This window comes from Penaeus monodon, chromosome 36 (genome assembly GCF_015228065.2).
Source record: "Penaeus monodon isolate SGIC_2016 chromosome 36, NSTDA_Pmon_1, whole genome shotgun sequence".
Taxonomy (NCBI): domain Eukaryota; kingdom Metazoa; phylum Arthropoda; class Malacostraca; order Decapoda; family Penaeidae; genus Penaeus; species Penaeus monodon.
In genome coordinates this window covers 5,078,243-5,093,242 of record NC_051421.1, presented here as the reverse complement: position 1 = coordinate 5,093,242, position 15,000 = coordinate 5,078,243, and the positions used below count along the sequence as shown (strand labels likewise).

Sequence of the window (15,000 nt, the reverse complement as noted above, 5' to 3'; positions counted from 1 at the left end):
ACACCGAGAAGAATAAAAACATGAACAAGAACAACTACAAACGGAACAACAATAATAACATTGCAGATAAGATGAAGACCTGTTCTTCCTCTGGAATGTTTGAATGAACAGTGAATATATAAAGGGATTGGGTGCGTGTTGGTATGCACACACACACACACACACACACACACACACACACACACACACACACACACACACACACATACACACACATACACACACACACACACACACACAGCCCGCTAAACCCCCGCTCCTCAGCGCACAAAGTCCCCGTTCCAAGCAGCATAGTTACAGCATCCAAGAACACTTCAGCCGCGACCTCCTCTCCGTCTGCAAGCGCCTCCCACAAAGCCTCCGGTTCTTGAAAGGGCAGCCGGTGACATTTCGTAGCAGCTGTGTGTGCGTGTGTGTGTGTGTGTGTATGTGTGTGTGTGTGTGTGTGTGTGTGTGTGCGCGTGTGTGTGTGCGTGTGTGTGCGTGTGTGTGCGTGTGTGTGTGTGCATCGACAGTCAATTCCTCTCTCAGAAACCTGGATCCACTATTTTAGCGGTGCCAATATGATGTTGCAATATCTATACAATACCAGGATCGATACCACAGGTACTGCCAAGGCGAAATAAGAGCAGGGAAGGTTAGAAGGCGAAAATTTAATAATTATTTCGATGTCAAGACTACACGTTGCACTTTTTTTTCCTTTGATTATTAGTGAATAACAAGCCAAAAAGGTCCGATGATTAATTTTGTTCATAATCAGTGAGTAAAAATTTTATTTTTGTTTGATCGGAACTCAAAGTACAGTTGCAGAGGATAAGAAAATTTTATTATTTTGCTCGGCTGCTGTAGCAAGGAGGCGAGAAAGAAATTAATGAAGAATCGGAAAATGAAGATGAAAAAGAAGAAAAGTAGGAGAAGGAGGAGGAAGACGAAGAAGGAAAGGAAGAATCGGAAAAAAAGAAGAAGAAGAGGAGGAGGAGGAGGAGGAGGAGGAAGAGGAGGAGGAGGTCGTGTGTGGTGGTGGTGGTGTGGTGGAGGAGGTGGAGGTGAAGACGAAGAAGAAGAAGAAGAAGAAGAAGAAGAAGAAGAAGAAGAAGAAGAAGAAGAAGAAGAAGAAGAAGAAGAAGAAGAAGAAGAAGAAGAAGAAGAAAAGAAGATGAAGGAATGAATTGAAATAGAAATACTCATGAAAGGTATTATCTGATATTCCTAAAAAATGTACCTAAGAGGAAGGGAAGAGAGAGAGAGCGAGAGCAGGGGCAGGGGCGAGCGAGAGAGAGCGCAAGAGAGCGAGAGAGAACGAGAGAGCGAGAGAGAACGAGAGAGAGAGAGAGAGAGAGAGAGAGAGAGAGAGAGAGAGAGAGAGAGAGAGAGAGAGAGAGAGAGAGAGAGAGAGATAGAGAGACAGAGAGCGACAGAGCAAGCAGACAGACTTAGAGACAAACAAAGACACGTACTTCAGAGACACAGAACTGCATCCTCGTGTGCATGCGCGTGATGCAATTAAATTACGCTTGCCCTTGACTGAATGCACGATACTCTCAGGCTGTTCGTCCTGCTTGACTGCTTTCTGTGGGATGTCAAGAGGGCCAAAGTTTGCCGCCAAGAGGGGACGCGTCAACAATCAAGAGGAGAGAACCAAGTCAACAAATATTGGTAGCACACGACTCCGCGGTTGAGAGGAGAGAGTGCGAAGGAGATCAGAGGTCTCTGATCTCCCTCGCACTCTCTCCTCTCGTCTCTCGATTTATTTCTCTGTGTATCCGTCTATCTGTGTCTGTCTGTCTGTCTGTCTGTCTGTCTGTCTGTCTGTCGGTCGGTCTGCCTGTCTGCTTATCTATCTGTCTATCTATCTATCTATCTATCTATCTATCTATCTATCTATCTATCTATCTATCTATCTATCTATCGATCTATCGATCTATCAATATCTCTCATTCACTCTGACTATCTGTATGTCTGTCTATCTATTTGTCTATCTATTGATTATGTCTGTATCTGTATATCTACCTACCCATCTACCTACTCACCTACTCAACCAACACCCCCCCCAAAAAAAAAAAAAAAAAAAAAAAAACACGAAACACCCCGGGAAAAAAAAATATATCCCTGGGCTTTTCTCAGAAGCTCTAAAGCATCGACGTAATCAAGAGGCAGCGCTTGCTTCTTGCTGATTCGACCCGCCGGGACCGCTGAGACGGATAAGGTTTGCGTTCCAGCAATGTTGTATTTCGCGGCCGGATGTTTCCTGTCGCCGTTCACCGCGAATGAGGGATTGGCGATTGGCGTTCCGGTGCTTGCGACCCTGCGGTGCTGAGGGAGAGAGAGGGAGAGAGGGAGAGAGGGAGAGAGGGAGAGACAGATAGAGAGACAGAGACAGAGACAGAGACAGAGACAGAGCCAGAGCCAGAGCCAGAGCCAGAGACAGAGACAGAGACAGAGACAGAGACAGAGACAGAGACAGAGACAGACAGATTGTGTATGTCTGTGTGTGTGTGTGTACTTGTACGTTAGTGTGCGTGTGACACGCCCATGTTGTGTGAACGTGTTGAATCGAATTAGGAGCCCCGTAAGCGGTGTCTGAGCGCACGGCCCCCGCAAAGAGCCACGGAGGAGGCGGAGGCGAGGAGGCGAGGAGGCGAGGAGGCGAGGAGGCGAGGGGGAGAGGAGGGGAAGAGGCGAGGGAGAGAAGCCGAGGGGAAGGAGACGAGGAGAAGGAAGAGGAGGCGAGGAGACGAGGAGAAGGAAGAGGAGGCGAGGAGACGAGGGGGAGGAAACGAGGAGAAGGAGGAGGAGATAAGAAGAAGGAGGAGGAGGAGGCGAGAAGACGAGAAGACGAGGATCATTTGCTTCCTTCCCTCGGCTGATATAGGGCTTCCTTGCCACTTTCATATGCGAGTCGTCGGCGCCCCCTTTACAACATGCAGTAATAATGGGCGGCTTCGGAGCGGCGCATTATTGTGGCGGATTGATCTCCTTTTCAATTTCTTCCTGCGTTCAAGGGCTCGCGGGGGGGGGGAGGGGGGAGAAGGAGAAGAAGAAGGTGAGGGAGAGGGAGAGGGAGAGGGAGAGGGAGGAGGGGGGAGAAGGAGAAGAAGAAGGTGAGGGAGAGGGAGAGGGAGAGGGAGAGGGAGAGGGAGGAGGGGGAGAAGGAGAAGAAGAAGGTGAGGGAGAGGGAGAGGGAGAAGGAGAGGGAGTGGGAGAGGGAGAGGGGAGGGAGAGGGGGAGGGAGAGGGAGTGGGAGAAGAAGGAGAGGGAGAGGGAGGAGGGGGGAGAGGGAGAAGAAAAAGGTGAGGGAGAGGGAGAGGGAGAGGGAGAAGGGGGAGAAGGAGAAGAAGAAGGTGAGGGAAAGGGAGAGGGAGAGGGAGAGGGAGAGGGAGGAGGGGGGAGAAGGGGGAGAAGGAGAAGAAGAAGGTGAGGGAGAGGGGAGGGAGGGGGAGAGGGAGAGGGAGAGGGAGGAGGGGGGAGAAGGGGGAGAAGGAGAAGAAGGTGAGGGAGAGGGAGAGGGAGAGGGATAAAGAAATGGAGGGAGAAGGAGAGAAAGGGAGGGAGGAAGAGAGAGGTAGACGAAGAGAAGAAGAACGAAGGAGGGAGATAGAAAGGCAGATGAAGAGGGAGAAGGAGATGGAGATGGAGAAGGAAAGATGAAGAGGGACACGCAGAGGCAGAGAGAGAGGAAAATGGAAACAGAGAGGGAGAACGGAGTGTATATGATGACGGATGTAGAGAGGAAGAGGGAGAGGGGAAATTATGGAAACGGAGAGGGAGAACAGAGAGGATATGATGGGGGACACAGAGAGGTCACCATCGCTCCCACATAATTTCGTCATCACGCCCTCCGCCCTGTGACCGCCTCTCTCTTACTTTCATCATCGGCCGCATCGTAATCGCCATTGTTGGGTCTGCTCATTATCCTTATCATCCTTATCACATGATCCGTTTTTATTCCATCGGTAAATGTGAATACTGATGAGGATTATTTAGATTTCAATGAAGCTCGGGGAGATGACGCTGATTAATATGTATATAAGGGCATAATCAGATTTATCGAGAGGGAGAGGGAGAGAGAATAATGTACGTGTTTAAGAAAATGAATGTAAAGAAGGCATAGGAGAGGGAGTGAGAGAAGGAAGAGGAATGGGAGAGAGAGAGAGAGAGAGAGGGAGGGTAGAGAGAGAGAGAGAAGAGAGAGAGGGAGAGAGAAGAGAGAGAGAGAGACGAGAGAGAGAGAGGAGAGAGGAGAGAGAAGAGAGAGAGAGAGAGAGAGAGAGAGAGAGAGAGAGAGAGAGAAAAGGAAAAAAGAAAAAGAAAAAGAAAAGGAAAAAAAAAAAAGAAAAAGAAAAAGAAAATGAGAAAGAGAAAGAAAGAAAAACAAGAAACAAGAGAAAGAAAAAGCCGAGAAAGAAAAAGAGAGAATAAAAGAAAAGAAAAGAAAAGAACGAAGAGAGAAAGAAAGAAAGAGAGAGAGAGAGAGAGAGAGAGAGAGAGAGAGAGAGAGAGAGAGAGAGAGAGAGAGGAAAGAGAAAAGGAAGATAAACCTCAGAAACCTGTTGATAAAAAGGATCTTTAGTCTATTGTCGATGAAAATCATATCACAAGTATTTGCTCTTCGGCTCCAGAGAAAAGATCCGAATTCTCTTATGTCCCCGTTGGAAGTTTCGAAGTCTCCTGAAGTAGTCATTTCCCATAAAGAAAACAACTCCCAAGAGTCGTGGGGGGGAGGGGGGGGGGGAGAATGACGGTATGAGAATGAGACTCAAGCAGCGACGTCGGGAATGTACACTGTAAGGCCTGTTGGTCATTGAAGACGCGCTGTTTTATCGACTTTAGGGAATTTTCAAAATCTGAGGGATATCCACGCCATATTTTTTCCCTTCGTTTTCTTTTTAATATAGATATTATTAACTCGAAATATAATATACACTGCCGTTGGTACATGGCACTGCAATGTTCCTCTTGGCAGGTCAAAACGGGAAAGGAATTTCGCAGGTCAAGGTCAAGAGCATTTGACAAGGCTTGACCGGAATCTATGAAAGAAAACGGCGGAGAGCTGTGAGAGCGGGGACTATAGTAATCTAGATCATACACGTGTCATAATTTTATTTATGTATTTATCTCTGAGTGAAACTTAAGTAAAGGTTTTTGTATTCTGTTGCATTGAAGGTTTATACGTTTTCATTAAGGAGGAGCATGGTAGCTTATAATAGAGTTTCAGAAAGGCAACACAAATAAGATAATAAATAAATAAATGAAATAAATTAAAATAAGATAAGATAAGATAAAATAAAATGAAGTAATGAACAATCCCGAGATTCTTGATCATTTTGTGCGATGTTTTAGTGTTTCTAAGAACCTGAAGAACGGCTTGTGTGAGCGTGAATCGGATCAGATTTTGAGTTGATTGACAAACCTAAGAGGTTTTTTTTTCTCAATTGAATTCATATCCAATTCACTTGACTTCGTTGCATTTGCAAGTGAAAGGAAGTGAGAGCAGGACACATGAATGGTCTTGGAATTTATTTCCTTTGATATAACTGGGCAAATACATGTGAATATTTGCTTGTGCACGATGAAAGATTTTTAGGATGCGTGGAATTGCACACGCACACGCTCACGCACGCGTACGCGCACGTGCACACGCACACGCACACGCACACGCACACGCACGCACACACGCACACATACACACACACACACACACACACACACACACACACACACACACACACACACACACACACACACACACACACACACAACACACACACACACACACACACACACACACACACACACACACACACACACACACACACACACACACACACACACACTTGTAAACACACTATGAAAAAACACACAGATACAGAAATCCTTGCAAACACCCATAGCAAATCTAGCACATTTTGAACACAACACACATCCCTTCTTCCGCTGTGATCATGTGACCCCTACCTCTACTATACCCTCACCTCGTCTGCTTTTTATCTCTATCTCTATCTATCTACCTATCTACATATCTATCTATCTATCTACCTATCTATCTATCTATCTATCTATTTATGTATCTATCTATCTATCTATATTTTTACACTTGCCAAGCGACATCTATTGCTTGGTGCTGTATATACTTTGTATTGTTTCCTTTTTTATTTTCGTGATAATTATTATGTGGTTTGAGTGTTTAAAAGTCTTTGTGTAGGATTCGAAGCAACAGAATGACGTTTTCATTTTCCGCTCTCATTTTCCTCTCTCTCTCTCTCTCTCTCTCTCTCTCTCTCTCTCTCTCTCTCTCTCTCTCTCTCTCTCTCTCTCTCTCTCTCTCTCTCTCTCTCTCTCTCTCTCTCTCTCTCTCTCTCTCTCTCTCTCTCTGGCTGAGACACACGAACGATTTTCTTCACTCCTTTGTCACACATTTTTTGCATATTCATGTAGGGCAGTATTGACATCCAATAGAAATTTCGACATTTTGGAAACCATTTAGAAACAGTGAGAAACTGCCACCTCTTACATGGATGTTGCATTGTGCAATATTGTGCAGGGGAAGAGGGGATGTAATGAGCATAGATAACTGTTTGAGTCTGATTTTAGCTAGGTGATTTTACGTTCATTTTATCTTGATTTGATGTTCTCTCTCTCTCCCTCTCTCTCTCTCTCTCTCTCTCTCTCTCTCTCTCTCTCTCTCTCTCTCTCTCTCTCTCTCTCTCTCTCTCTCTCTCTCTCTCTCTCACTATCTATCTATCTATCTACTATATCTATATCTATATCTATATCTATATCTATATCTATATCTATATCTATATATATATATGTATATAATATTTATTTATTCATTTATTTATTATCTATTTATTTTCTATTGCCGTTTATATTTCTAATATTTTTCTTTCTCGTCAATGCATGGGAAATGCCTTCTCCGATTCTTTTTATTCACGATGGTCTATCTCCCTCTCGACTTCCCTCCCTCTCCTCCTCTCCCTCCCTCCCTCCCCCTATCCTCCCTCCCTCCCTCCCTCCACCCAAAACCCTCCCTTTTCTTCTCCTCCCTCCGTCCCTCCCTCCCTCCCTCCCCCATATGATCCTATTCCCCATCCAGTTTGCCTTCATCCCCGCGCCCGTAAGGGAACCATCACTCACAGTCTCCGATGCAAAGATTTACCGACAGACCTCCCTCCTCCCTTCCCCATCTCCCTCACCCCCCTCCTCCCTCACCCTCCTCTCCTCCCTCACCCCCCCCCTCCTCCCCGCAGGTTTTTTTTCACGAGCAGCTCTCAGGGAGGGAAGCCGGGATGTAACTCAATTTCCCGTCGCTCGGTACTCCAGAGATGTAATCAGTGTTGTGTACTTCGCAGGAACGCCTTCTGCTGTCGGTGCTGCCGAGACACGTGGCCATGGAGATGAAGTCCGACATCGCGGTTATCCCGAAGGACACAATGTTCCATAAGATCTACATCCAGAGACACGATAACGTCAGGTAGGTGGTCGTGGGAAGGAGAGGGGGGGGAAGGGGGGGAGGGTAAGGGGGGTGGGGTGGGGGAAGGGAAGGGGGGATTGGGAAGGGAAGGGAAAGGGAGGGGTGGGTAGGGAAGGGAAGGGAAAGGGAGGGGAAAGGGAAGGGAAGTGAAGGGGGGAGAGGGGAAGGAAAGGAAAGGGAGGAGTGAGGAAGGAAAGGGAAGGGAAAGGGGGGAGTGAGGAAGGGAAGGGAAAGGAAGGGAAGGGAAGGGAGGGAGTGGGAAAGGGAGTTGACGTGTGAGGGAAAGTGTGGGAGTGAAAGCGGAGTGGGGTTGCGAGTGAATGGGCGTGGGAGTTGGTGTTTGGGTGGAGGTTGGAGTAGAAGAAGGCTAGGGAGTGAGGAGAGGGAAGGGAGTGGGAGTGAAATCATGGGAATGATAATGGAAGCGTAAGCATAGGGGCGGGAGTGGGGTCGGAGTGGGAATGGGAATCAGAGTGGGAGTGAGAGAGTGAAACTGCGAGTATGAGATAGAGATAGAAGTAGGAGTAGCATTAATATTGGGTATAGTAGTAAAAGTGGGAGTGGGAGAGAGAGTGGAGTGGGAGTGAGAGTGGAGTGGGAGAGAGAGTGGAGTGGGAGAGAGTGTGGAGTGGGCGTGAGAGGGAGTGGGAGAGAGAGCGGAGTGGGAGAGAGAGTGGAGTGGGGGTGAGAGGGAGTGGGAGAGCAAGGCCGATTTAATGGAAAGGGATAGACACAGCTACAGAAGAAAAAGTAAAATAATAAAAGAAATGAAATAAATAAGATAAAATAAGACACATAGAATAAATAAAATCAATAAAATAAATAAACAAACAAATAAACAAATAAATAAACAAACAAACAAAGGGAAAGAGAAAGAGAAAGAGAAAAAGAAAGAGAAGGGGAAAGAAATACAGAAAAAAGCAACTGAAATGCTTTGTGAAGAATTGACGTTATCGGTCTCGATTTGGTCTCGATCTACAGGCACGTGGCAGGTAGTCTGCGCTTGACATAGAATAGGAGAGAGAGAGAGAGAGAGAGAGAGAGAGAGAGAGAGAGAGAGAGAGAGAGAGAGAGAGAGAGAGAGAGAGAGAGAGAGAGAGAGAGAGAGAGAGAGAGAGAGATGGAGAGAGAGAGAGAGAGAGGAGAGAGGGAGAGAGAGAAAGAGAGAGAGAAATAGTGCTTTGACACAGTATAGGAAAGATAGATAGAGAAGGAGGAGGAAAAAGGAAGGAGGGAGGAGAAAGGAGGAAGGAGAGAGGAGGGACGAGGTAGGAAGGAGGAAGGAGGAAGGAGGAAGGAGGGAGGAGGGAGGAGAAAGGAGGAAGGAGGGAGGAGGAACGAGGTAGGAAGGAGGAAGGAGGAAGGAGGGAGGAGGGAGGAGATAGGAAGCTGCGCAGGACGTGGAGATCGAAGGAGACATGGCGAGGGTTTGACGATGAGGAGCAGAGACACAGGGACAAGAAACCGTAAGGGAAAAGGAGATGGAGAAACGGGAGATTGTGGAAAAGGGAGGAAGATGAAGGAAGAGGAGATGGAGAAGAAGGGAGATGGGGGAGAAATGGAGGAAAATATAGGAAGAGGAAATGGAGGAAGATGGAAAGGAAGGGAGATGGAGGGAAAGGAGATGGAGGAGGATGGGGGGAAAGGGAGATGGAGGAAGATGGAGAAAAGAGAGATGGAGAAAGAGGAGATGAAGGATGCTGGAAGACAAGGAAATTGATAAATGGATAAATATAGAAGAAGAGGGAATAGGGGAAGACGGAAGAAAAGGAGATAGATTAAAGAAGACAGAGAAAAACGGAGGAAAGTGACGGAAAAGGAGAAAGAAAAAAAAACACAAAGATCTCCATAAAAAAAAAAACGCCTCACGAATGATTAAAACAATACCCACCCGAGAAAAATCTGTGAGGCCCTTTAGGAATCACCCTCTCTACCTCCCTCCAGCGTCATTTTCGAACTCCATCCACGTAGCCTCTGGAGCATCTCCTTCTCGCCTTGCTCTTTGTCGCATTAACTACCCTTTGTGCTCCCTTTGTATACGGAGAGTCACAGAGCCCCGTTTCGAGTCAGCGCTCTAGGTCTGGCGCTAGGTCTGGCTCTAGGTCTGGGTCTAGGTCTAGTTCTAGGTCTGGGTCTAGGTCTGGCTCTAGGTCTGGCTCTGGCTCTAGGTCTGGTTCTAGGTCTGGCTCTAGGTCTGGCTCTGGCTCTAGGTCTGGTTCTAGTTCTGGCTCTATGTCTGGCTCTGGCTCTGGCTCTATGTCTGGCTCTGGCTCTATGTCTGGCTCTGGCTCTGGCTCTATGTCTGGCTATGGCTCTGGCTCTAGGTCTGGCTCTGGCTCTGGCACTAACTCAAGCGGGCGGCATTCAAAGACGGGATTAAGGATTTGGTCTTTGATATGATTAAGGACCTATTACGCTATCACGCTGTTCTGCCCCGGACGCGCCTTTGTGTATATGTGTGTTTGTTTCGTTTATGACTGTTGGTCTCCTCTATTTCTTATCTGTTTTGTTCTCTCTCTGTCCGATTCTCTCTCTCTCTCTCTCTCTCTCTCTCTCTCTCTCTCTCTCTCTCTCTCTCTCTCTCTCTCTCTCTCTCTCTCTTCTCTTCTCTTCTCAGTCTCTTCTCTTTTTTTTTCTTAAAAACACACATGTGCGCCGTGCAAAGTATTCCTACACTTACTTCTTTCTTATGACAGCACAACATCGCATTATATATTAATCCAACATTAAACACGGAGTGCCTGCCCTTAACGCAGTTCGGGGCAGCGAATAGCAATGACAAACACGTCCTAACACAAATGAATTCAATTTGCTAAGCGGAATGTTCTCGCAAATATTTCACCGGTGTTTTCTCGACGATTCTTCCGGCAAGTCATTCTAACTCGGTACTCGATAGCCATGGAATAGCCTCCGTGCTGCTGTAAGACAAAGGAAACTGGGAGGAAATTTTGTACGTATGTATATATTTTTTTAGAGGGGGGGGGAGTAGGGAGGGGGGGGGATTTTCGACTATTTGTATGTGAACTTGGATCAGGTAAAGAAAAGAAAAAAAAAAGTCAGTCGACCAGGAAATGATAAGAGTAGTTTTTTGTGCAAAATATCTGTGGCTTTGATGCTTTTTTTTATCTTTTGGTTTACGGCAACTTTTTGATTTTTCTCTACTTTGCAATTTTTCGATTGCTGTTCGGCGGTACAGAGCTTTGGCCTTGACTCACTCTGCAGTCAGTACAAGAGAAGATGAACAAGAATAGGGTTACATTACGAGACGAAACGTATTGGTTGTCAGGGTATAAAGATAAGACTAATTGCTATTCAGAGAGTTGAAAATTTGTATTTATATATTATATGGCGGTTTAAACATGCCTTAATCATAATAAAAAAATAGTACGCTCGATTTTGGTCCGTTTTCGATATATTCCACATGATCTGTATCATGTCAAATTCATCGCTTTTTAATTAACAGAAATTTATATCCATCAACAAATTTATATGTGTACGCGCATATGAATCTTTTACGGAAGCTGCACTCTAGCCATATATATACACATCATATATAACCGATTTCATGGAAGAGGTAACAGATTATTTTCACAAGACTTCTTTTTCCGCCTCTGTACTCGGCGCTCTCGTTCACGTTCTCAGGAACACTTGCACGCACAGCTGCCCTCCTAATGCACCTGTTGTCGCGAGCCTCTGACCAGATGCGAGATGAGAGAGCGAAGAATGGGAGGCTGCCGTCAGCGCCGCCTCTGGGAAGCTGCTGTTTAGTCCCCGCGCTTGGCTGGGCCTCATTTTGGGCCTTTGTTCTGTAGTTTTGTTTGAGCTTTGTTTGACAGGTTCCTGGTTTGTGTGGCCCGTTCTTAGACGTTTTTTTTGTATCATAAGCACACATACCTGCACGCACGTACGTACAAATACAGTCCCTTAAGCACTTGTACGTGCGTACTCACAGACGCACACACATACACACACACACACACACACACACACACACACACACACCACACACACACACACACACACACACACACACACACACACACACACACACACACACACACACACACACACACACACACACACACACACACACACACACACACACACACACACGACGTGTTGTCTCAAAGTGCTCCGGAGATTAATTGCATATCTTAGCCTTATATATATTCAGAAGATTGGCTGATTACCGTTAATAGTTTATAGTGAATCATCGTGATCGAAGCGTCCGAATGATACCGTATAAAGTATTGTAATAAATAAATGGAAGAGATTTTCTAAAACCTAAATAGAATGTCGGGGGAAAAAAAAGACGGGAATGAATAAATAACTGAACAAGTATCTTAATAAACAGATAGACATTGAATAAACGGGTGAAGAGATATTTAAGTAAAATATACAAAAGGGAGGTGAATAGATGTATAATTTCTAATTCTCATATTTTCTAGTATCAATCCACAGTTCTTTTTTTCTCTCTCTCTCTTTCTCTTTTTTCCTTTTTTTTCCCGAATTTACTTTTTTCTCTCCATCTGTCTCTTTCATCTTTATTTACCGAATTCCTTTTCTCTCCCTCTCTCTCTCTCTCTCTCTCTCTCTCTCTCTCTCTCTCTCTCTCTCTCTCTCTCTCTCTCTCTCTCTCTCTCTCTCTCTCTCTCTCTTTCTCTCTCTCCCTCTCTTTCTTATTTATTTCCCGAATCCACATTTCTCTCTCTCTCTCCCCTCCTCTTTCTTCCATATTTCCCGAATTCACTTTTTCCCCCCCTCTCTCCCTCCCCTCCCTCCCTCTCTCTTTCCTCTTCATTTACCGAATTCGCTTTACCATATTTTTATTCCCCTTTTACTAACGTATTCTCTCCTCCTCAGCATTCTGTTTGCGGACATCTGCGGCTTCACGACGCTCTCCGACCAATGCACGGCCGAGGAGCTCGTCCGCCTGCTCAGCGAACTCTTTGCCAGGTGAGCTGCTGTTATTGCTGTTGTTAGCTTTATTGTTTTTTTTTGTTAGTGGTTTTGCTGTTATTGCTGTTGTTAGCTTTATTGTTTGTTGTTGTTGTTAGTAGTATTGTTGTTATTGGTGTTGTTAGCTTTATTGTTTGTTGTTGTTGTTAGTAGTATTGTTGTTATTGTTATTGTTGTTATTGTTATCTTTGTTAGTGCTATTGTTGTTATTGCTATTGTTAGTTTTCTTGTTTTCTTGTTGTTGTTATTGTTGTTATTTGTATTGTTGTTATTGGCATTGTTGTTATTATTGTTACTGTGTTATTATTGCTATATCTATTGTTATTATTATTATGTTACTGTTATTATTGGTACTAGTATTTTCATTGCTATTCTTGTTATTTTTAAATATTATTGGTATATTCATTGCTGTTATTATTATTTCACTGTTACGTTAGAGCAAGTGTTATTTTTACTGTCATTTTTCATATCCATATTCATAATATTATTACTATTATTATGATCAATAGTAGTAGCAGTATCATTATCATTATTTTTATTGTTATCTTCTTCTTCTTCTTCTTATTATTATTATTATTATTATTATTATTATTATTATTATTATTATTATTATTATTATTATTATTATTATTATTATTATTATTATTATAATCACCACCACCACCACCACCACCACCAAAACCACCACCACCACCACCACCAAAACCACCACCACCAAAACCACCACCACCACCACCACCACCACCAAAACCACCACCACCACCAAAACCACCACCACCACCACCACCACCAAAACCACCACCACCACCACTCCCATCATCTCTATTATCATTACCACGTGACTGTTTACACCAGAGCCCTTTTTTTCTCCCTCTCTGCCACCAGCATCCTCATCCCCAGAGCGCATCTCGAATCACTTTGTCACGTGATCGATAGGTGCACGTCCTTGGAACTCTATACGTTTTTTCTTTCATTAGTGTTATTGTTTGTCCTGCATCTTTATTTGTTATTAGTTATTATTATTTTTATTTATATTGTTGTTGTTGTTGTTGTTATCATTGTTATTATTGTTGTTTCTGTTGTTATTATTATCATTATTATTGTTATTATTATTATTATTATTATTGTTATTATTATCATCTTTATCATTATCATTATTATCATTATTATCATTATTATTTTTATTATTATTATTATTATTGTTGTTGTTCTTCTTATATTTTTAATTATTGCTGTTATTATTATTATTATTATTATTATTATTGTTATTATTATCATTAATATAATCGTTATTATCATTATTATTATTATAAATATTGTTGTTAGTTTTATTATTGATATTATTATCATTATTATAATCTCTTCATTATGTTACCATTCTCATTCTCATTATCACTTTCACTATCACTATCACTATCACTATCACTGTCACTATCACTATCTCTATAAATATCATTACCTTATGATTACCATTATGATTACCATTACCATTACCATTACTATTTTCGTCATTATCATCACTATCAATTATTGTTATCGTTACCATTATGAGCGACATCATCAACAATATCATTATTAATGTTATTTTGGTCGAGGCGTTTTATGACACTTGAGAGGGTGACGGATGGCGAGAGGAATATGCATTTCCCAATGATATAATTGCGTTTTGAATTATTATCATAGCCGACTTGTCAAGAAGTAATTATCCTTACCAGAATTGCCGAGCTGGCGTCAATTATCTCGACGTCTAACAGACAAAGAAACAAGCAAAGTAAAGTACGTCTACACCATTTTCCACGCCTCCTATCCCCCCGATTTTTTATTTTGTTATTTTGTTTTTTATTACTCTCTCTCTCTCTCTCTCTCTCTCTCTCCTCTCTCTCTCTCCTTTTCTCTCTCTCTCTCTCTCTCTCTCTCTCTCTCTCTCTCTCTCTCTCTCTCTCTCTCTCTCTCCTTCCCTCCCCCATTCTCCCCTCGTCAGTGGCACCTTTACAGTCATGATGATGAATGGAGGCATTTTTTCTGCCTGTCTCCTTTGTAGCGATTCTCCGAGCGCTCTGTGCACGTGTGTGTGTGTGTGTGTGTGTGTGTGTTTGTGTGTGTGTGTGTGTGTGTGTGTGTGTGTGTGTGTGTGTGTGTGTGTGTGTGTGTGTGTGTGTGTGTGTGTGTGTGTGTGTGTGTGTGTACATAGAGAAAGAGAGAGAGAAAAAAAAAGAATAAAAAAGTAAAGAACGAATCAGAACTAAAGACCCAAAAAGAAAGAAAGAGAAGAGAAGAGAAGAGAGAGAATAGATAAAAAAGAACGAAGGAAACAGAGACAGTATGAGAGACAAAAAAAGAGAGAAAAAAAAATCAACGAACGAAGAAAAGAAAAAAAAATCAGGCAAATCAAACGAAATAAACCCAATTAAACAAAAGAAAAAAAGAAAAGAAGAGAAAAACAACAAGAAAGTGGTGTAACACTCGTAATCGAGGTTCTCCTAATTCCGTTTGTTCATTGCCAGCGGCTCCCCTTCTATTTACGAATGAAAAAACGGGGGTTTTTCCTAATAATAATATAAAATTTA

The 15,000-nt window shown here is 43.5% G+C and overlaps 1 protein-coding gene across 1 annotated transcript in view; it reads left to right on the top strand.

The window, feature by feature from the left end:
* Positions 1-15,000, top strand: part of LOC119595500 (adenylate cyclase type 5-like) — a 124,434-nt gene that overhangs the window by 23,961 nt on the left and 85,473 nt on the right. Inside the window, exons 5-6 of the mRNA XM_037944629.1 lie at positions 7,353-7,474; positions 12,338-12,430. Coding sequence (XP_037800557.1) covers positions 7,353-7,474; positions 12,338-12,430 — 215 coding nt within the window. The remainder of the gene's footprint in view (positions 1-7,352; positions 7,475-12,337; positions 12,431-15,000) is intronic.